The sequence below is a fragment of the Scyliorhinus canicula genome, chromosome 10 (genome assembly GCF_902713615.1).
Source record: "Scyliorhinus canicula chromosome 10, sScyCan1.1, whole genome shotgun sequence".
Classification (NCBI taxonomy): domain Eukaryota; kingdom Metazoa; phylum Chordata; class Chondrichthyes; order Carcharhiniformes; family Scyliorhinidae; genus Scyliorhinus; species Scyliorhinus canicula.
The window spans coordinates 49,971,189-49,995,056 of record NC_052155.1 but is presented as its reverse complement, the minus strand read 5'-3'; the positions used below and the strand labels follow the sequence as shown (position 1 = coordinate 49,995,056).

General features: G+C 50.8%; 1 protein-coding gene across 2 annotated transcripts in view; it reads left to right on the top strand.

Annotated features, from left to right (window-relative positions):
• LOC119972347 (basic phospholipase A2 nigroxin A-like) overlaps nucleotides 1–23,510 on the top strand; it is a 62,883-nt gene extending 39,373 nt beyond the window's left edge. For both annotated transcript variants that reach the window (XM_038808889.1, XM_038808888.1), the window contains exons 3-4: nucleotides 18,453–18,568; nucleotides 23,128–23,510. In XM_038808889.1, the coding sequence (XP_038664817.1) occupies nucleotides 18,453–18,568; nucleotides 23,128–23,285 (274 nt within the window). In that variant the 3' untranslated portion in view covers nucleotides 23,286–23,510. The remainder of the gene's footprint in view (nucleotides 1–18,452; nucleotides 18,569–23,127) is intronic.
• Nucleotides 23,511–23,868: the final 358 nt, after the last annotated feature.

Below are 23,868 nucleotides of genomic sequence, written 5' to 3'. Positions count from 1 at the left end.
CGTTGCTAAGTAAGTAAACATAGAACATAGAACAGTACAGCACAGAACAGGCCCTTCGGCCCTCGATGTTGTGCCGAGCAATGATCACCCTACCCAAACCCACGTATCCACCCTATACCCGTAACCCAACAACCCCCCCCCCCCCTTAACCTTACTTTTTTTAGGACACTACGGGCAATTTAGCATGGCCAATCCACCTAACCCGCACATCTTTGGACTGTGGGAGGAAACCGGAGCACCCGCAGGAAACCCACGCACACACGGGGAGGACGTGCAGACTCCACAGAGACAGTGACCCAGCCGGGAACTGAACCTGGGACCCTGGAGCTGTGAAGCATTTATGCTAACCACCATGCTACCCTGCTGCCCAAAGTAGGCTAATAACCACTGTTTCAGGTTAAAACTTTTAAGTTATTTTATTATTATTATTTTTTTCTTTTAAAAGCTGCAAACACTGTCTTTACAGAAAGGTAAAAATATCTTGCTTCTGGATCCTTCTGGTTGGCTGAAGGGACCTTCAGGCCCACCTTGACAATCAATCTTCTTTAAAGTCTGGTCTTCTTGAGATGTGTTCGCTGGTTAGCTCTGTTGCTGTGTCTTGTCGATCCATGTACTGAGCAAAAGAACTGGCTCTGCTAGCTATCTCTCAGCTGACTCTGACTCCTGTTTAAATACTAGTCTTCCTTAGGTGAATAGCTGTTTAAGCTTGGCTGCTTGTCTTGTCTTTCCCATGACCGAGCTGTGAGAGCTGAATATGCTTCTCTCCTCTCTCTCCTCTCTCTGAGTTCTGGTCCCCTTCTGCTGCTGCTCCCTGGGTTTATATACTCTTTCTAATAGTTATCAAGTTTTTATTACCTTATTGTAAATTAATTATTTCCACTTTGATTGTTAAAAAGTATCTTTGATCTAAACATTTTAATACAACTAAGTATTCATTTTTGGCATGGCCTCACCTCTCAGATCTGATTACATTGTCCTTTGTGATGTTCAAAGTATGCTTTGGTTTCAATAGGTGTTACTTTTAATTTCTGTCATTTCAATAGTTTAATTTTCCAATTGTCCCCAGCTCATAACTTTGTCTTTGATTTTGACTTTAAACTATGTTTCTCATAGACTGATAGTCTCCAATTTTCTTTTAATTTACTTGGTATTAGCAAAATGTCACACCTAGAATTGTCAGAAAATTCAAATGAACCTCATCCTTTCCTTTCCAGCTGTTTACTAAGAGAGTTAATTTCAATGAAGGTGTGAAACCTTTGCTTTTAGCTGTATGCTAAAAAATCCACTTAGTTATAACTTGAAAGACCTGCCTGTTTTAAACATTTGTCACTCTATTCAATTGAAACCTTCATCCATGCTTTTCCAGATGCTTCCTAAAATAGTCACTTTCAATGAAGGTGTGAGCCATTGTTTTAGCTTAATACAAGAATCCTGTGTGTTTGCTAAACCTGCTTGAGAGAAAGAACCTGCATTTTATAATCCTGCTCTTTGCAGCTGCTATTAACCCTTTATGGGATCTTTCCCAGTATTCTCTCAGGTTTCTTAGACCAGATATTGCCAGACTTCCATGTTTCAAAAAACACATTTTTCTGTATTTTCTACAACAGCTTAGTACACTGTACAGCGCAGGATGCTCAGTACGTTATACAGCACAGGACGCTCAGTACGTTATACAGTACAGGACGCTCAGTACATTATACAGCACAGGATGCTCAGTACGTTATACAGCACAGGACACTCAGTACGTTATACAATGCAGGACGCTCAGTACACTGTACAGCGCAGGACGCTCAGTACGTTATACAATGAAGGGCACTCAGTATGTTATACAGAGCAGGACGCTCAGTACATTATACAGCACAGGACGCTCAGTACGTTATACAGCACAGGACACTCAGTACGTTATACAATGCAGGACGCTCAGTACACTGTACAGCACAGGACGCTCAGTACGTTATACAGCACAGGACACTTAGTACGTTATACAATGCAGGACGCTCAGTACACTGTACAGCGCAGGACGCTCAGTATGTTATACAATGCAGGACGCTCAGTACATTATACAGCACAGGACGCTCAGTACGTTATACAGCACAGGACGCTCAGTACGTTATACAGCACAGGACACTCAGTACGTTATACAATGCAGGACGCTCAGTACACTGTACAGCACAGGACGCTCAGTACGTTATACAGTACAGGACGCTCAGTACATTATACAGCACAGGACGCTCAGTACGTTATACAGCACAGGACACTTAGTACGTTATACAATGCAGGACGCTCAGTACACTGTACAGCGCAGGACGCTCAGTACGTTATACAATGAAGGACACTCAGTATGTTATACAGAGCAGGACGCTCAGTACATTATACAGCACAGGACGCTCAGTATGTTATACAGAGCAGGACGCTCAGTACATTACACAGCACAGGACGCTCAGTATGTTATACAGAGCAGGACGCTCAGTACGTTATACAGCACAGGACGCTCAGTATGTTATACAATGCAGGACGCTCAGTATGTTATACAATGCAGGACGCTCAGTACATTACACAGCACAGGACGCTCAGTATGTTATACAATGCAGGACGCTCAGTACATTATACAGCACAGGACGCTCAGTACATTACACAGCACAGGACGCTCAGTATGTTATACAATGCAGGACGCTCAGTATGTTATACAATGCAGGACACTCATTACACTATACAGCACAGGACGCTCAGTACGCTGTACAGCGTAGGATGCTCAGTACATTATACAGCACAGGACGCTCAGTACACTATACAACACAGGACGCTCAGTACGTTATACAATGCAGGACGCTCATTACGCTGTACAGCACAGGATGCTCAGTACATTATACAGCACAGGATGCTCAGTACATTATACAGCACAGGATGCTCAGTACATTATACAGCACAGGATGCTCAGTACATTATACAGCACAGGACGCTCAGTATGTTATACAATGCAGGACGCTCAGTACACTGTACAGCGCAGGACGCTCAGTACGCTGTACAGCACAGGACGCTCAGTACGTTATACAGTACAGGACGCTCAGTACATTATACAGCACAGGACGCTCAGTACGTTATACAGCACAGGACACTTAGTACGTTATACAATGCAGGACGCTCAGTACACTGTACAGCGCAGGACGCTCAGTACGTTATACAATGAAGGACACTCAGTATGGTATACAGAGCAGGACGCTCAGTACATTATACAGCACAGGACGCTCAGTATGTTATACAGAGCAGGACGCTCAGTACATTACACAGCACAGGACGCTCAGTATGTTATACAATGCAGGACGCTCAGTATGTTATACAGCACAGGACGCTCAGTACATTACACAGCACAGGACGCTCAGTACATTACACAGCACAGGACGCTCAGTATGTTATACAATGCAGGACGCTCAGTATGTTATACAATGCAGGACACTCATTACACTATACAGCACAGGACGCTCAGTACGCTGTACAGCGTAGGATGCTCAGTACATTATACAGCACAGGACGCTCAGTACACTATACAACACAGGACGCTCAGTACGTTATACAATGCAGGACGCTCATTACGCTGTACAGCACAGGATGCTCAGTACATTATACAGCACAGGATGCTCAGTACATTATACAGCACAGGATGCTCAGTACATTATACAGCACAGGATGCTCAGTACATTATACAGCACAGGATGCTCAGTACATTATACAGCACAGGATGCTCAGTACATTATACAGCACAGGATGCTCAGTTTGCTGTACAGCACAGGACGCTCAGTACACTGTACAGCACAGGACGCTCAGTACATTACACAGCACAGGACGCTCAGTACATTACACAGCACAGGACGCTCAGTACATTATACAGCACAGGACGCTCAGTATGTTATACAATGCAGGACGCTCAGTATGTTATACAATGCAGGACGCTCAGTATGTTATACAATGCAGGATGCTCAATATGCTATACAGGACAGGACGCTCAGTACATTATACAGTACAGGACGCTGAGTACGCTATACAGCGCAGGATGCTCAGTATGTTATACAATGCAGGGCGCTCAGTACACTGTACAGCGCAGGATGGGCAGTACATTATACAGCACAGGACGCTCAGTACGCTGTACAGCGCAGGACGGTCAGTTCGCTGTACAGCACAGGACGCTCAGTACGTTATACAATGCAGGATGCTCAGTATGCTGTACAGCACAGGATGCTCAGTACGTTATACAATGCAGGGCGCTCAGTACACTGTACAGCGCAGGATGGGCAGTACATTATACAGCACAGGACGCTCAGTACGCTGTACAGCGCAGGACGGTCAGTTCGCTGTACAGCACAGGACGCTCAGTACGTTATACAATGCAGGATGCTCAGTATGCTGTACAGCACAGGATGCTCAGTACATTATACAGCACAGGACACTCAGTACGCTGTACAGCGTAGGATGCTCAGTACATTATACAGCACAGGACGCTCAGTACGCTGTACAGCGTAGGATGCTCAGTACATTATACAGCACAGGACACTCAGTACGCTGTACAGCGTAGGATGCTCAGTACATTATACAGCACAGGACGCTCAGAATGTTATACAGCACAGGACGCTCAGTACGCTGTACAGCGTAGGATGCTCAGTACATTATACAGCACAGAACGCTCAGTTCGCTATACAACACAGGACGCTGAGTACATTATACAACGCAGGATGCTCAGTATGCTGTACAGCACAGGATGCTCAGTACATTATACAGCACAGGATGCTCAGTACGCTGTACAGCGTAGGATGCTCAGTACATTATACAGCACAGGACGCTCAGTACGTCATACAACACAGGACGCTCAGTACGTTATACAATGCAGGACGCTCAGTATGCTGTACAGCACAGGATGCTCAGTACGCTGTACAGCGTAGGATGCTCAGTACATTATACAGCACAGGACGCTCAGAATGTTATACAGCACAGGACGCTCAGTACGCTGTACAGCGTAGGATGCTCAGTACATTATACAGCACAGAACGCTCAGTTCGCTATACAACACAGGACGCTCAGTACGTTATACAATGCAGGACGCTCATTACGCTGTACAGCACAGGATGCTCAGTACATTATACAGCACAGGATGCTCAGTACGTTATACAGCACAGGATGCTCAGTACGTTATACAGCACAGGATGCTCAGTACGTTATACAGCACAGGATGCTCAGTACGTTATACAGCACAGGATGCTCAGTACGTTATACAGCACAGGATGCTCAGTACGTTATACAGCACAGGACGCTCAGTTTGCTGTACAGTACAGGATGCTCAGTACATTATACAGCACAGGATGCTCAGAATGTTATACAGCACAGGACGCTCAGTTCGCTGTACAGCACAGGACGCTCAGTTTGCTACACAGGACTGGACGCTTAATATGTTATCCAGTACAGGATGTTCAGTACGTTATACAATGCAGGACACTCAGTATGCTATGCAACGCAGGGTGCTGGCTACTTATACAACACAGGACGCTCGTATAGCACAGGATGAAGTTACTGCTGGGAGTGGGAATGTTGACCAACAGTCCATCCCAGCCCCGTGATTTCCAGCACTTTACAACTAAGTTTCCAGCTCTAAGCTGATAGCACCCTCTGGTGGACAACTGAAGCCAGTCCAACTCTCGCAGCAGGCTGAGAATAAAGGAATTTAAATTTATACAGCAGGCGTGATTCTCCATTTCTGAAACTAGTGTTGATGCCGACAATGAATTCATGGAGTTCCATGACAGCCAAACTGGCGGCACACGTGGACTAATTCTGCTACAGTTAAAGGCGCGCGGTGCGCCTGATGGAACACAATCGATTCCAATGAGGAATAGTGCGGGTTTCGCTGGTTTCTTGATTGACACTCAGGAGGCTGACAAGCTGCAGCCGCACTGCACTCTCCAAACACACCATCCCAGCCAACAAAACGTGTTGCCCCATGCTTCACGGCTGCCGAGCTGGAGACCCTCCTGGACGCGGTGAAGAAGGCGGATGACCCTGTACCCCGGACGGGAAGGAGGCTGCCAGCCGCCGCCATTCGCCGTGCCTGGGCGCAGGTGGCAGAGCGCCGAGGGTAACCTCCACCAGGATCGGCCAGCAGTGCCGTAAAAAACTGCACAACCTCCACAAGGCAGCCAGGGTGAGTAGGCAGCACCACCCACCCCAACACCACACCCCCAAAACCCTCACCCACCTAAAACCACTCCCCCACCACCCTCACCCCTCCCAACACCACCCCCACCACCCTCACCCCCCATCACCCGCACCCCCCAACACCACTCCTCCACCACCCTCACCCCCCCCATCACCCTCACCCCCCAACACCACTCCCCCACCACCCTCACCCCCCAACACCACTCCCCCACCACCCTCACCCCCCAACACCACTCCTCCACCACCCTCACCCCCCCATCACCCTCACCCCCCAACACCACTCCCCCACCACCCTCACCCCCCAACACCACTCCTCCACCACCCTCACCCCCCCATCACCCTCACCCCCCAACACCACTCCCCCACCACCCTCACCCCCCAACACCACTCCTCCACCACCCTCACCCCCCCATCACCCTCACCCCCCAACACCACTCCCCCACCACCCTCACCCCCCAACACCACTCCCCCACCACCCTCACCCCCCCATCACCCCCCCACCACTCTCACCCCTCCAACACCACTCCCTCACTACTCCCCCACCCCCCAACACCACTCCCTCACTACTCCCCCACCCCCCCAACACCACTTCCACACCACCCTCACCCCTCCCATCACCACTCCCCCACCACCCTCACCCCCCAACACCACTCCCCCACCACCCTCACCCCTCCCAACACCACTCCCCCACCACCCACACCCCTCCCAACACCACCCCCACCACCCTCACCCCCCCAACACCACTCCCCCACCACCCTCACCCACCCTCACCCCCCAACACCACTCCCTCACCACCCTCACCCACCTTCACCCACCCCAACACCTCTCCCCCACCACCCTCACCCACCCTCACCCCCCAACACCACTCCCCCACCACCCTCACCCACCCTCACCCCCAACACCACTCCCCCACCACCCTCACCCCCAACACCACTCCCCCACCACCCTCACCCCCCCAACACCACTCCCCCACCACCCTCACCCCTCCCAACACCTCTCCCCCACCACCCTCAGCCCCCAAAACTACTCCCCCACCACCCTCACCCCCCCATCACCCGCACCCCCCAACACCACTCCCCCACCACCCTCACCCCCCCAACACCACTCCCCCACCACCCTCACCACTCCCTCACCCCCCCAACACCACTCCCCCACCACCCTCACCCCCCCAACACCACTCCCCCACCACCCTCACCCCCCATCACCCCCCCACCACCCTCACCCCCCCAACACCACTCCCCCACCACCCTCGCCCCCCCCAACACCACTCCCCCACCACCCTCACCTCCCAACACCACTCCCCCACCACCCTCACCCCCGCCATCACCCCCCCACCACCCTCACCCCTCCAACACCACTCCCTCACTACTCCCCCACCCCCCCCAACACCACTCCCTCACAACTCCCCCACCCCCCCAACACCACTTCCACACCACCCTCACCCCTCTCAACACCACTCCCCCACCACCCTCACCCCCCAACACCATTCCCCCACCACCCTCACCCACCTTCACCCCCCCAACACCTCTCCCCCACCACCCTCACCCACCCTCACCCCCCAACACCACTCTCCCACCACCCTCACCCACCCTCACCCCCAACACCACTCCCCCACCACCCTCACCCCCCAACACCACTCCCCCACCACCCTCACCCCCCAACACCACTCCCCCACCACCCTCACCCCCCAAAACCACTCCCCCACCACCCTCACCCTCCCCAACACCACTCCCTCACCCCCAACACCACTCCCCAACCACCCTCACACCCCTCACCACCCCACCACCCTCACCCCCCCCCCCCCCCCCCCCCACCACCCTCATCACCATTACCCCCCTCCCCCCCACAGCAGTTCATGGTTTAATCATGCAACTTTCCTTGTGTCTTGCAGGACCTGCTGGAGATGGGGCGGGCCTATCGGGCGTCCCCCGCCCCCAGACAGTGCCGACACTGAGAGCAGCTCGGACAGCAGCCCTGCCCCCGAACCCGGGGTTCGAGTCTGAGGCTGACGTCCCATCACATCTGACTCCAACACCCTCCACCATCCCAGGGACACTCACCCCGGTTGGGCATATCAGTGAAGAGGCTCCTGGGACATTATCTGGTGTGCACCACACAGTTGACCCGGTACAGCAGGTGGAGGTAGGAACTCCCAAGAGGGCGGACGGTCGGAGGGCAGGCAGACCCCGGGAACAGATGGGTTTCGAGCTTCTGGAACCGACAGTCCCATCGATCGTGGAGATGCAGTCACAGAGCCAGGGGCTACATGACGGGTGTCAGCGAGCATCCAGCACCTACAGCTGCAGTTGGAGGAGTCCAACCGCCTGCAGGGGCAGGAGGTGGTGCCGAACATACATGCCACCCAGGCCAACACCGCACGGGTGGCGGCGCAGTTGAGGCATTGGGGGCGCTCGGTTTGGCTATGGATCAGCATGTCCAAGGCCTGGGGCATTCTGTGCAGGCGCTGGCCGGGGCCCAGGGCAGGGCTTCCCTCTCACAGGCAGCCATGTGCCACAGCCACTTGGATATTGCAGCGGCGCTCCTGTGTGTGTCCCAGTCACAGCGGGGCATGGCTGGGAATGTTGGCGGCATTGCCCAGCCGCTGGCCGCGCAGACACAGAGGGAGACGGTGCAGTCTCTGGCTGATGTGGCACAAACCCAGAAGGGGTGGCACAGTCAATGGGGAATGTGGTGCAGTCCCAGGTGGAGATGGTTCGCTCCCTGTGCTCCATGACCACGAACATGCCAGGCCAGAGCGGGCCTCTAGGACAGGCAGTGCCAGGTGGTGGGGGAGCCTCAGGGGAGAGAGCCACTCACATCCCATCCAATGGGGTAGCCTGGGGACCATTGGGCAGCCTGAGGGAGGAGGAGGTGATGGAGCCCATACCGATGACTCCTGCAGGGGAGGTGCTGGAACACCGCAGCACCTTGGACTCTCCCCTCCTGCTCCTGGTGCATCTGGTGGGCAGTGGATGGAACAGGGCGTCACCACGCCACACGGGACATCCGAGTAGCAGCCAGGCCCATCCAGGCCCGGGGCCCAAGAAGAAGGCCCCATCAACGGGGACCCAGGTCACAGGGCAGGAATCACAGCAGGCCGCCTCCACTCCTGCTGTACCGTCAGGGACCCACCTAGACGTAGTGTCACGGCCTGTAAGGCCAGAAAGCTAAACATCAGTTAAATTGACGCAGGTGTAGGGCACAGTTTAGATTTGGGGTTGGGGCTTATAGGTGGTATATATGTTGTCACATTAAACATCTGTTCACAATGTTACAACTTGCCTCGGTACTCTGTCAGATGGGTGTGAGGGGTGGGCTGGTCTGGGCTGGCCACAGAGGAGGGGGAGAATGGGTGGACCCTGAGGGTAAGGTGGGGTGGGCTGGGCTCCCCTCCCCCAACCATCCCCACCACCGTCACCCTCGGGATTCGATGGCACTGAGTGATGGAATGGCCAGTTCGTATGCAGGGATCACCCAGGTGAAAAGTGCTACCGTCCACAGGAGTCAGCCATTGTCAAACGATGTGGAGCACCAGAGCCTATTGCAGAGCGGGTTGTCATCATCCTCCATCCCATGGACCAGACCCGATGTTACTGCCAACCCAGGGCCCACATCTCCTAGTTCGGCAGATATGTACCACGGAGAGGGGTGTAGGCGAGGTGGTGGCCAGTCTGGGGGGAGGTTTTTGGGGTGGGATGAGGTGTCCATGTCCATGTACATAGATCCCTGAAAGTTGCCACCCAGGTTGAGAGGGTTGTTAAGAAGGCGTACGGTGTGTTAGCTTTTATTGGTAGAGGAATTGAGTTTCGGAGCCATGAGGTCATGTTGCAACTGTACAAAACTCTGGTGCGGCGGCATTTGGAGTATTGCGTGCAATTCTGGTCGCCGCATTATAGGAAGGATGTGGAAGCATTGGAAAGGGTGCAGAGGAGATTTACCAGGATGTTGCCTGGTATGGAGGGAAGATCTTATGAGGAAACGCTGAGGGACTTAAGGCTGTTTTTGTTAGAGAGAAGAAAGTTAAGAGGTGACTTAATTGAGGCAGACAAGATGGTCAGGGGATTAGATAGGGTGGACAGTGAGAGCCTTTTTCCTTGGATGGTGATGTCTAGCATGAGGGGACATAGCTTTAAATTGAGGGGAGATAGATATAGGACAGATGTCAGAGGTAGGTTCTTTACTCAGAGAGTAGTAAGGGCGTGGAATGGCCTGCCTGCAACAGTAGTGGACTCGCCAACACTAAACACATTCAAATGGTCATTGGATAGACATATGGACGAAAAGGGAATAGTGTAGATGGGCTTTAGAGGGTTTCACAGGTCGGTGCAACATCGAAGGCCGAAGGGCCTGTACTGCGCTGTAATGTTCTATGTTCTAGGTGTCTGTGCCGCTGGCCAGCACCCCCCTGCTTAGTTGGTGAACCTGGAGGCGATCAGAGCATCCATGCGTGTTGACCCTGGCGCACACATGGTGCGGCCTGCCATGCCTGCCTGGGCTCCATGTCCTGCCCACCTTCTCCCTCCCCCCCATACTCCTCATCGGACGAGGCCTGGCATTCCTCCTCCTTCTCCAGCCCATCGCCCCTCTGCTCCGCCACGTTGTGGAGTACGCAGCCGACCACCATGTGCAGATGACCCTCTGCATCATGCTGAGGTCCAGGTCCAGGCACCTGAACTGCGTCTTCAGGAGGCGGATGCAGCGCTCGATCACGCCCCTGGTCACTGTATGGACATCGTTGTAGCGGGTCTCAGTGTTAGTCTGTGGCCTCCGGGTAGGTGTCATCAGCCACGACTGCAGTCGCTTTGTCGCCCAGGAGCCAACCACCCCCACCCCAGGGAGGGTAGGAGGCATCTCTAACATGTCAAGAATTGTCGAGTGTGCCAGGATGAGGGTGTCGTGCACACTGCCCGGGTATCAGGCGCAGATGTGCATGATGGGCAACTGATGGTCACATAGCAGCTGCGCAGTCATCGAGTGGAACCCCTTTCGGTTGGTGTGGAGCGGCCTGTCATCAGCCGGTACTTGTAGGGGGACATGCAGCCCATCAATCACTCCAATATCCGTTATCGGCAGGGGATGAAAGGACGACATGTTAGGGTGGTGCATACCCCCGTGCCCAACCAGGTCTAACAGGCAACATGGTGGCCCCGGTTGGCACTGTGGGATTTGCCCCCACATGTCCCCTCTCCTCATCTCCACACCCCTGGCCAGTAAGCTAATATACAGGTGCAGAACATAATAGGGAAGGCAAATTGAATGCTGGCTTTTATTTCAAGGGGGCTGGAGTACAAAAGTAAAGAGGTGTTGCTGCAACAGTACAAGGTACTAGTGAGCCATATTTAGAGTACTGTGTACAATTTTGGGCTCCTTATTTCAGGAAATATATATTATCATTGGAGAAAGTTCAGAGGTTTACTATGGACGATCCCGGGTATGAAGGGACTGACTGAAAGATTAAACAGGTTGGGTCTGTAGTCCTTGGAGTTCAGAAGAATGAGAGGTGATATGATTGAAATGTTGAAGATTCTTCAGGGGTTAGACAGGGTAAACGTCAGGAGGATGTAGAATTTACAGTGCAGAAGGAGGCCCATCGAGCCTGCACCGGCTCCTGGAAAGAGCACCTTACCCAAGCCCATACCTCCACCCTATCCCCATAACCCAGTAACCCAGTAACCCCACCCAACACTAAGGGCAATTTTAGACACAAAGGGCAATTTAGCATGGCCAATCCACCTAACCTGCACATCTTTGGACTGTGGGAGGAAACCGGAGCACCCGGAGGAAACCCACGCACACACGGCGAGAATGTGCAGACTCCGCACAGACAGTGAACCAAGCCGGGAATCGAACCTGGGACCCTGGAGCTGTGAAGGCATTGTGCTAACCACAATGCTACCATGCTGCCCTTAAAGGGAGAGTGTGGGACCAGGGCATAGACACAATATAAGGGGGTGCTCATTTAAGACAGATTTGAGGAAGAATTTCTTCTCTCTTAAGAGTGGTGAATCTCTGGAAGTCTTTACCGCAGGAAGTTGTGGAGCTTCAATCCTTGAGCATTTTCAAGGTTGATAGGTATTTAGTCAGTCGGGGAATTTAAGGTTATGAAGATAAGGTAGAAAAGTTGACTTAGTGAGTGTTAGGTCAGCCATGATCTCATTAAATGGAGGAGCAGGCTCGAAGGGCTGAATGGCCTACTCCTATTCTTATTTTGTCTGGTCTTACCACAGAGGAAAGGTTTTGGGCTGTCAGGGGGCGAGTTACCCCCTGCTGAAATCCCAATCTCTGATCTGCTCTTGTAGCCACATTATTTACATGGATGGTCCAGTTCAGTTTCTGGTCAGTGGTAACATACAGGACGTTGATAGTGGGGTAGCACAATGGTTAGCACTGTTGCTTCACAGTGCCAGTGTCCCAGGTTCGATTCCCGGCTTGGGTCACTTTCCACTGTCTGTGCGGAGTCTTCACGTTCTCCCCGTGTCTGCGTGGGTTACCTGCTCGAGTTTCCTCCGGTTTTGAGTATCGTAGCAGCTGTACTCATGGAGAGTATTTCATCACTGTCAAGACTTGTACCTTTTAGATAGTGGAAAGGCATTGGGAGGCAGCACGGTAACACAGTGGGTCTGCACGTTCTCCCTGTGTTTGTGTGGGTTTCCTCCGGGTGCTCCAGTTTCCTCCCACAAGTCCTGAAAGACGTGCTGTTAGATAATTTAGATATTCTGAATTCTCCCTCTGTGTATCCAAACAGGCGTCGAAATGTGGCAACTAGGAGATTTTCACAGTAACTTCATTGCAGTGTTAATGTAAGCCTACTTGTGACAATAAAGATTATTATTATAACATCATTGAATGTCAAGGGCCGATGGTTAGATCCTCTCTTGCTGGTGATGGTCATTGCCCCGCACTTGTTATTTACCACTTATCAGGCCTAGACTGAAGCTTGCCCATATTGGCCCAGACTGCTTCAGTATCTGAGAAGTAGTGAATGGCACTGAACATTGTGCAATCATCAATGGGCATCATCAGTTCTGACCTTAATGATGGAAGGCTGGTCACTGATGAAGCAACTGAAGATGCAAACTAGAGTCACATTTAGGCCACGCAGGGTAAGGACGGCAGAATTTCTTCCCAAAAGATCAGCCATGAATTAGTTGGTTTCGACGACAATCCCACAGCTTCCTGGCCACTTTTACTGATGCCAGCTTTATTTTTTTAGAAAATATTTTATTGAGGCACTTATAATTTTAACATTTTAACATTTAAACAGAGAAATCCAACACACGCAAAACCTCCACAATAACATACTCAACTCCCCCAGCCCTAAACCCTAACTACCCATACAGTAGATTCTCTGCCCTTAGTCATCACTTCCATGACTCCCCCTTCTCCCCACCCCACCCTCCTGCTGATGGTCAATTCTGCTTGAAGAATGGCTGTCATCTCCGAGCAAACTCCTGTAATGAACCCCTGAAGTCGAACTTAACTTTCTCTAGCCTAAGAAACCCTGCCATGTCACTGACCCAAATCCCGGACTTTGGAGGCTCCAAGTCCCTCCATCCCAGCAAAATCTGTCTCCGGGCCACCAGGGAGGCAACGGCCAAAACGTCGGCCTCTCTCCCCCCCTGGAACTTCCAACACTCCAAATTTGCCACTTCTGGACTCGGAGTCACCCTCTCTTCCAGGATCTCTGTCATGACATCTGAAAATCCCTGTCAAAATCTCCTCAGCCTCGGACACACCCAAAATAAAAAATACATGGTTCGCAGGACCTCCCCCACAGTGCTCGCACCTGTTCTCCACCTCCTCAAAAAAAACCTACTCATCCGGGACACAGTCATATGAGCCCTGTGGACCACCTTGAACTGGGACAGGCTAAGCCTGGCACACGATGAGGATGCATTGACTCTCCCCGGGGCCTTCTCCCATAACCCTACATCCAACTCCCCTCCCAGCTCAACCTCCCACTTCCTCTTCACCTCCCCAGTTGGAACCCCTTCCCACTCCATCAGTTCCTTGTATATTTCCGAGACCCTCCCATCCCCAACCCCTGTTTCAGACATCACCTTAACCTGTAGTCCCCTTAGTGGGAGGCGAGGGAAGCTCGGGACCTGCCTCCGAGCAAAATCCCATACCTGCAGGTACCGGAACCTATTCCCACCCGGTAACTCAAACTCCTCCTCTAGCTCCTCCAGGCTCCGGAAACCCTCCTCAAGGAAGAGATCCCCAAATAGCTCAATCCCTGGCCGCTGCAACCTCCTGAAGCCCCCATCCAGCCCGTCCGGAGTGAACCGGTGATTATCACAGGATCGCTGACCGCACCGACGCCCCCTCCCGTCTCATGTGCTGCCTCCATTGCCCCCACACTCTCAGAGCTGCCACCACTACTGGCCTTGTGGAGTACCATGGAGTAGGTTTAGCACAGTGGGATAAACAGCTGACAAGGCCAGCAGCGCGGGTTCAATTCCCATACCGGCCTCCACGAACAAGCGCAGGAATGTGGCGACTAGGGGCTTTTCACAGTAACTTCATTGAAGCCTACTTGTGACAATAAGCGATTATTATTACCGATAATGGCAAAGGTGACGTTAACAAAGCCTTCAAGCTCGTGCCCTTACAAGATGCAGCCTCCAATCGCTCCTACACCGACAACTCCCCCACTACCCGTTTCCTAATCATCGATATATTAGCCGCCAAGTAGTAATTAATAAAGTTTGGAAGGGCCAAGGCCCCCTCCCCGCGCCCCCGCTCAAGAGGGTCCTTCTTCATCCTCGGGTCTTTCCCGGCCCATATAAAACCCGAGATCCTAAAAAAAAAGCCTTGGGGATAAAGATTGGAAGACACTGAAACACGAACAGCAATCTCGGGAGGACTGTTATTTTCACAGTCTGTACCGTCCCCGCCAATGACAGCGGGAGCACGTCCCACCTACAGAAGTCCCCTTTCATTTTCTCAACCAGCCTGCCCAAATTTAGTTTATGAAGCTGACCCCGGTCCCTTGCCACTTGAATCCCCAGGTACCTAAAACTCCCTCCCACCACTTTGAACGGCATCTCCCTCAGTCTCCTCTCCTGCCCCCTTGCCTGGATTATAAAAACCTCACTCTTGCCCATATTCAGTTTGCAACCTGAGAATCAACCAAATTCCTCCAGTACGCCCATAATCCCTACAATTCTCCACAATGGGTCTGTTATATAAAGGAGCAAATCGTCCACACAGAGCGAGGCCCTATGTTCTCCCCCCCACCCCTCCCCCCCCCCCCCCCCCCCCCCCCCCCCACCAAATGCTCTCAGCGCCATTGCCAAAGGCTCTATGGCTGGGGCAAACAGCAGTGGGGAGAGTGGACACCTCTGTCTCACCCCCCGGCATAGGCTAAAATATTCTTATCAAAACCGATTTGTCCTTACATTCGCCACCAGTGCCTGATATAGCAACCGGACCCAATCCACAAATCCCTTGCCCAAACCTTCCCAGGACATCCCACAAATACTTCCACTCCACCCGATCAAAGGCCTTTTCTGCGTCCATGGCCACAGCCACCTCAACCTCGCTCCCTTCCGCAGACATCATTATTACCTTCAGAAGCCACCTAATGTTGTGCGTCAGGTGCCGTCCCTTACAAATCCTGTCTGGTCTTCCTCTATTACCCCCGGAACACAATCATCTATGCGTGGGGCCAGGACCTTTTCCAGCAATTTTGCATCCACATTTAGCGGGAGATTGGCGTATGCAACTCACAGCTCTCCGGACCTTTATCCCGTTTCAAAATAAGGGAAATCAATGCCTGCGATAACGTTAGGGGGAGCACTCCCAGCTCCTTTGACTCATTAAAAGCCTTTACCAGAAGCGGCTCCAACAGCCCGGAAAACTTTTTATAAAACTCAACTGGGTATCCATCTGGTCCCGGGGCTTTACCTGATTGCATCACCCCCAACCCCTCTATAACCTCCCCAAGCTTAATTGTGGCACCTAAATCCTCCACCAACTCCTCATCTATCCTCGGGAACTCCAGCCCGCCCCAAAAATTGCTTCACATGCTCCTCCCCGGCTGGGGGTTCCGATTTATACAATTTACTATAAAACTCTCGAAATACGTCACATCCAGAACCACCTTCCCCCTGTATCTCTCACTTTCCCAATATCTCGCCGCCTCCTGTTTCCTCAGCTGATTTGCCAGCATCCTGCTAGCTTTTCCCCATATTCATACACCGCCCCCTTTACCCTCCTCAGCTGTCTTCCTCCTTACCTGTGGAAAGGAGCCCAAATTCCAGCTGCAGTATCTGAACCTCTTTCAAAAGCCCATCATCCGGAGACTTCGCGTACCTCCTGTCCACCTGTAAAATTTTGCCTACCAGTCTGTCCAAATCAGCTCGCTCAGCCTTCTCCTTGTGGGCTCGAATTGAGGTAAATTCCCCTCTAATAACCGCCTTCAGTGCCTCCAAAATCACCCCGCCACAACCTCACATATGTCAGTGATCCCTACATATCCCCGAATGGCCTCCCTCACCCGCTCACATGTCTTCTCCTCCACTAGTAGCTTCACACCCAACCTCCATTGCGGGCGCTGGGCCTTTCCTTCGCTAACCTGCAAGTCCACAGTGTGGGGCGTGGTCTGACACCACTATTGCTGAATATTCAGCATCCACTATCTCAGCCAACAGCGTTTTGCCCATGACAAAGAAGTCTATCCGGGAATACACCTTGCACATGGGAGTAGAATGAAAACTCTTTACTCCTTGGGCTCCAAAATTTCCACGTATCGACCCCCCCCCCCCCCCCTCCCACTTGCGCTCCATGAACCCCCGAAGCTCCTTTGTCACAGCTGATACCTTCCGAGACCTAGAACTCGATCTGTCCAGCTTTGGATCCAGGACGGTATTGAAATCTCCCATAATCAATCGATGTGAATCTAGGTTCGGAATCTTCCCCAGTACCCATCTAACAAACTCAACGTTAAGGCATATATATTTACCAATGTCATGGCCATTCCCTCCAACTTCCCACTAACCATAACATATCTACCCCAGGTACGCTTTTGCATTCCCCACCTCGAATGCCACCTGTTTATTAACCAAGATCGCCAACCCCTCATTTTAGAGTCTAATCCCAAATGGAACACCTGCCCAACCCATCCCTTCCTTAACCTAATCTGATCCCCCACTTTCAGATGTGTCTCCTGCAACATGGTCACGTCCGCCTTCAGTTGCCTCAAGTGCGCGAACATATGTGCCCTTTTGACTGGCCCAATCAGCCCCCGAATGTTCCACATGACCAGCCATGCCAGGGGGGCACCTTGCCCCCCTCCCCTGCTGATCAACCATAACCTTTCCTAGGCCAGTCTGCGGCCCATGTCCCGCACCTCCCCTGGCCCGCCCTTGGGCAACTACCGTCATCAACCTTCCTCCTCCTCCACTTTGAAAGTCCCCTATTTGCCAGCAGTATAATTCCCCCCTCCCACTCAACCTCCCCACTCCCACCCCACCTCCCATCCTCCCCCCCACATCGATCTTCAGCACACCGCCCACTTTGCTTCCGTGAACTAGCCCGCCCAGCTAGCCCGGCAGCCCCCGCCCATGGCGCCTAGCATCCTACCGTCCACTGATTCCCCCCCCCACCTCGCTTTTAGTGCAAACAATCAAAACAAAGGCAAGAAGTAAAAACAAAACAAACAACCCTTCCCAAGGTCTGAACACAAAGGCCCACCCCTCATCCCTTAACAAAGCACAGTAACCCCAAACAGAACCGAAAAACTGAAAGAAAACGAAAGAGATCCAAACAGCATAAATCCAAAGTTTTTCACAATATAGTTCAGCTCTCCTCAATCAAAGTTAAAGTCATCCTTCTCCTGCCAGTCCATTCTCCTTCATAAAGTCTGCTGACTTCTCCGCTGAACCAAAGTCCAACTCCCGGCCCCCATAGGTCACCCATAGGCGAGCCGGGTACAGTAGTTCGAACTTTACACCCTTCTTGTACAGGGCCGACTTGACCTTATTAAAGCTCGCCCCCCTTCTTCGCCAGCTCTGGTCCCAGGTCTTGATACATCCAAATCTCCACATCTTCCCAAGTGCATCGCCTCGTCTACTGATACCATCTTTTAATATCAATGTTATTTAAACTGAATTTAAATTCTCAAACTGTTTTGGAGGGATTTGAACTCAGTCCTCAGGATTGTTAGTCCTGGTCTTTGATTTACTAGCTGCCACACTATAGTGCCCAGGTTTACTGCGAGGGGCTGCTGATTCTGTCCGTTTATTCTGCAGGTGCTGCATGAAACATGACAAATGTTATGAGAGGCTGAACTCACAGTGTCATTTCTTCCACGCGTACCTCACAAGATATTCCTTTCGGTGTACTTCAAGGCAGCTGGTGCAATGTGGTACGTTCACTTACCTTCTCACTTGCTCCCTCTCCTGGTGACAATTACAGTAAGGGCTCTGCCATTCTGGAGGTAACTTGCTCCCAACATAACTGCAGGATATAGTCTCCGCATTCTGAGCTGGTGGTAGTTTCAGCTGGTGCCAGATTCAAAACTGGATTTAGAAAGAAATGTCTTTTTTCAAATTTACACAGCTTTGCCACGGTTGATTTCCTCCAATGCGCTAAGAACATTGTAAGAAGTCTTACAACGCCAGGTTAAAGTCCAACAGGTTTGTTTCAAACATTCGCTTTCGAAGTACTGCTCCTTCCTCAGGTGAGGAAGTGATTCCCGCCCCCGCCGATTCCCGGGTGGCGGAGAATTCCGGCCAGGGCAGGGGCGAGATTTACGCCGGCCCCGGGCGATTCCCCCACCCTGGGGGGGGGGGGGGGTCGGAGAATTCCTCCCCAGATGTTTGATTTACACCGTTAAGAACACAGAGTTCAAGTTAATAAAATGTAATTGAATTGAGAGATGAGCTGAAACATCTCCCATGAGGGAGCAGTGAAGATGAAATAGACTCCCTGGCAAGAGCAGCTGAAGTTGAACAACTTTAATCCAACAATAAGGTGTTGGATAAATGGGATTGGGAATGAGATTGGGTATCAAAGGGGCAAGTATCACCAGTTCCCATTCAATCTCACCCTTCTGGAATACCAATCCTATTAACTCCCCATTTTATCATCCGGCTGTTTCTTAAAGGACCCCCATACCTTGGTCCTCAGAAGCCCATTCGACGTGCACTCCCAGATGCTGATTGTCCTCTGGGTTAGGAATGGTAAAACTTCGTTAAATTGGTTCCTGGGGTGAGAGGTTATTCTATGATGAGAGGCTGAGTAAATTGGACCTATATTCTCCAGAGTTTGAAGACTGAGAGGCGATCAATTGTATCATCCAAGATTCTGAAGGGGCTTGATCGGGTAGGCACTGGGAAATTGTTTCCGCTGGTCGAACAATCTAAAGTGTGCGGGCACAATCTCATGATAAAGGGCCAATCACTTTGGACAGAAAGGGTTGTGAATTTTTGGAATTCTCTACCCCAGAGATTATGGATGCTCCATCGTTGAAAACATTTAAGGCTGGCGTAGACAGCTCTTTCATCTTTAAAGGAATAAAGGGATAGGAGTAGCTGGTGGTAAAATAGAGTTGAAGCCCAAGATCAGCCATGAGCATGAATGGCGAGCAGGCTCAACAGGCCATCTGGTCTACTCCTGCTCCATGATTTCCTATGTTTGACATGGGCAGGATGCTTTCTGTGCTCCTGGGAACTGTTGTCTTAGGATGCTTAACATACCAGAGTGAATATGAAGGGTGAAACAATTTTGTTTTTTGCTGGATTCTGTGAAAAATCAGGAATTTATTATCCAGAATGTTTCTGGAGGAGAGTGAAGGAGGTGGGAGTGGTAGAGTCCATAGGCTTGATTTTCAATTCAGAGTCAAAATCTTGATGCCCAGATAATTTCTGGATCCCGACTTTGTGCAAGGTCTGTGCTGCTGACTCGATGCAAGCCTGAAATGTAGGTGCTCTGATGGAGGTGTGGGTGAGCTCGATGTCAATTAACGGCACCGAATGTAACCACGGGTGGGGGCTGCCTGCAAATCACAAGTGGAAAAGGCAGATGGCAACCCGATGGTGAGGCGTTGGAGGGCCAGCAGACTCACTGCCCACAGAAGCTGGCCAAGCAGCCAAATGTAGACTAACAGACACGATTGAAAGCAAGATCACCAGGTAAGAATTGTCACCCTAAAAACACAATCGTTAATTTCAGCCCACATTGAACCCTACAGATGTGCACGAACATGCACCAGAATGTCCAGGTTTGCTGGTTTACAGGTTGAAAATTCTGTTTTCTTCCTCCCCAGCCGCATTCACAAAATCCTCTAGGAGATGAATTGGCCATCATTTGGAGGTGCCTCAGACACCGTCCACCCACCCTCAATTTGAAAATTCAAGCAGGATCCACAGATGCCTTCATCTGCGGAGTAGCTGATTGAACAAGCCACAATCAGGGCTCAGACATCTATTACAGTACTAAAACATCTGTGCCCCAGAGAAAGCATTGTTTGACAGCTCTTTGATTTCTGCTGTTAATTTTACAATGCTTATTTACACAAGTTGGGTCGTTTCAATTGAGGGTTAATGGTTGTTGTTATTGATACTTTAAAAGGCCTGGATAATTGATAATTTTACTGCAAACTACTAAAAGTATTTTTTTCAAAATAGGAGAAGGTCATCAATCAATGTTTTTTAAAAAGCTTTGTTTTATAGATCCACCTATGCATTTTAGGGTCCATTAGTTCTGGACAGTCCACAGTGTGTCAATGGGCATGAACATGCTATTGCTTGGCATTGGGTGCACGGGCAGCCATAGGCCGGGGGGGGGGGGGGGGGGGGGGGGGGGGGTTAGTAGGTCAGAGCTTGGCAAAGGGGATATGAGGGGTTAGAGATGTCGGTGGAGGAGCACAGCCTGTCTTGTGGGCATGAGCACCCTTCAAACTTACCTTTTAAAAGGTCCAATCTTGCAGACTATGGTTCGCAACTCCTCTGAGGAACCGTGTACCATGACATTTAGAAACCTAACCAGATAGAAAATTACAAAGGAATAAGAGTTGCCTATCTCCGCAAAGGTGCTGGCCAGGTCATGAGTGCTAGATACGGGTTTTTGACGAGAACCTGGCTGCATCCTTTTAAGGCACTCCCGAAAATCAGACAGCCAACAATCTTAAAACTGCATCCATTCTTGCCATGTCCCATCTAGTCCCACCCCAAAGCATGACAGGAAGCGAGGGTCCTTGGGAGGAGATTAAATGAGTGAATATAGAGTCCCTGAGGGCGGTATTAATGGATAGTGGTGGGAATGCTTCAAGGCCCAGTCAGATGCAAGGCTGCCATTCCTTTGTAACAAATCTCACTTGCATATTCGCTGTCAGTCTCCATCAGATAGTTAAAACCGAGGGCAGGTGGATCCAAGTTTCCTTGGTGGACTCGGATGAAATTTACTTTTTTAGATCTATCCTGGCCCCAACTCATCTAGCTTGTCTTTATTGGAGCAAAATCTGCATAATTGAAGAAGAGTCCATGGGCGGGATGACGCTGGAATCGGGAAACGCGATTGGGCAGAGAATCAGTTCCGTCGCCGAGATCGCAGCAGGCGCCGAATTCACGCCAAATCGCAATTCTCCATCAGCTCGACAGCGGTGTCAATGCGTTCCAGAATACATGTACAGTAAACGCCGTTTGCATATCATTAGCAGGCCCGACCCAGTATTCTCTGGGGCTTTCCTGAGTCTCTGCCTCAAATGGGCTGAATTCCCAGTGGCAAGGTTCATTGGTGCTTTTAGAAATTGTGAAACAGTCGCTATGGCTGCTGAGGGAGAGAGAGGGGGTACGGAAAGTGTCCAACATTGCCAGAGTTTGCTGACAGTTGTGCCGCTGATCGGGGGGGGGGGGGACCTTCTGCCAGGGCTGGGGGAGTAGCGGGGGGTGGCCAGGTGGGCTGTGGGGTCGAGGTGGACGGGCATGGAGCACCATTGCAGCAGCCTGCAAAGCAGCCATGCAGCTGCGCACACCACTGACTGCCCACTGTGAACTCAGGGCCACAGCTCGTATGTCCCACTCGGCCAACCTCCCCCCGCCCAGGTGCCCTCTGGCCCCAGCTGACCCATCAGCCATATGAGCACTACAGCACAACCAGTGCCATCTTGTTGTTTGGGATGGTGTGTGTAGGGAGTGAAGTGTGTACATGTGGCTGCAGCATTTTATGATAATAATAATAATCGCTTATTGTCACAAGTAGGCTTCAATGAAGTTACTGTGAAAGGTCCATAGTTGCCACATTCGCCTGTTCAGGGAGGCTGGAACTGGAATTGAACCCGTGCTGCTGGTCTTGCTGCGTTACAAGCCAACTGTTTTAGCCCACTGTGCTAAACCAGCACGATTTTGGCTCCCTGATTGTCGACCCCGAATCCGGCACCGTTTCTCATTGGAATCAATGGTGTTCCACATGTCGTGGAAATCCACGAATCCTGCACTGGCCAACACTTAGTCTCAGGAATGGAGAATCCAGCCGCCTATGTTTTCAGGCTGCTTTTAAGCAGCAGGGCTGACAGTGGGACCCACATGAAGATAGTGGGTTGTGGTAAGAGGGAGGAAAGTCACATTGGACATTTTAATTGCCTTTCCGCCCAGCTTCCACGAGTAGTTGATCAATATCTCCTTCAGCCCTGTCCTCTTGAATGCAAAGAGTGTACACAGTGTGCAGGAGAGTAAATGGGTGGTAAGAGGCCACAAAAGAGTATAGTGTACATGGGTTATGGGATGAGATTAAATTAGTAGAAAGGAATGACCGGAAAAGAGATCCCATGATGAAAATAGGAGCGAACTGAATAGGCTGAATGGTATTTTCCCATTCCCAGACTGGCATTCCAGACTGAAGTTCATACACTAACAATAATCGACCATACCCATACTAACTGGCTGAAATTACCTTCATTCATCAACCTTACCTTTGTTTTCTCAGCCACAGACACCCCGGGAAGTAAATGCAAGCACTTGTTGTGTAAATGTGATCGGCAATTTGCAAAGTGTATCAGCTACCAGAACGACTACAGCTCCAGATACATGCGGTACACACGTCACCATCGGTGCAGCTCAACATTGGCTCAACAAACACAATAAGGACATGAGAGACAGTGCAAATCTGAGAATGGGGGTCTGTCTTCTGCTGTCACAGCTTGCAAAGGACCACGCAACACACAAGATGATCAAGGAGGAAATGTGACAACTGAGAATAACAAAGAGATACAGGAATACCAACATATGCACTGAAAATCACAAAGAGACAGAGTAACACTTGACATGCAAACTAGTCTTCAATAAACAGCTACTTTTTGATTTCCCAAATCTTTTCTGTGTTATTCTTTCTAGTCTTCTCGTGTACCACACTGCCATTCTCAAACCTTCACCTGACTTCCTTCAATTAAAAAGAAATGAATGGATTAGACACAAAGATCACAGAGATAATTGAGTTAACAATAATCAAGATTATTTTCTCTTGTTTGATACTCAACAATGAACATTAAAGTTTCTGAAAATGGATAGTCTGCACTATGGTCATAGCTTGTTCATTATGTGTATCCTGTGTTTGTGATTTCATGTCACTGCTTGATATTTTTCTCAGATATCAAGGTAATCGAAAGAATGAAACACTTTCCTACTTTGAGTGCCTACTGAAGCGTCGAGCATTTTGAGGTGTTTTAGC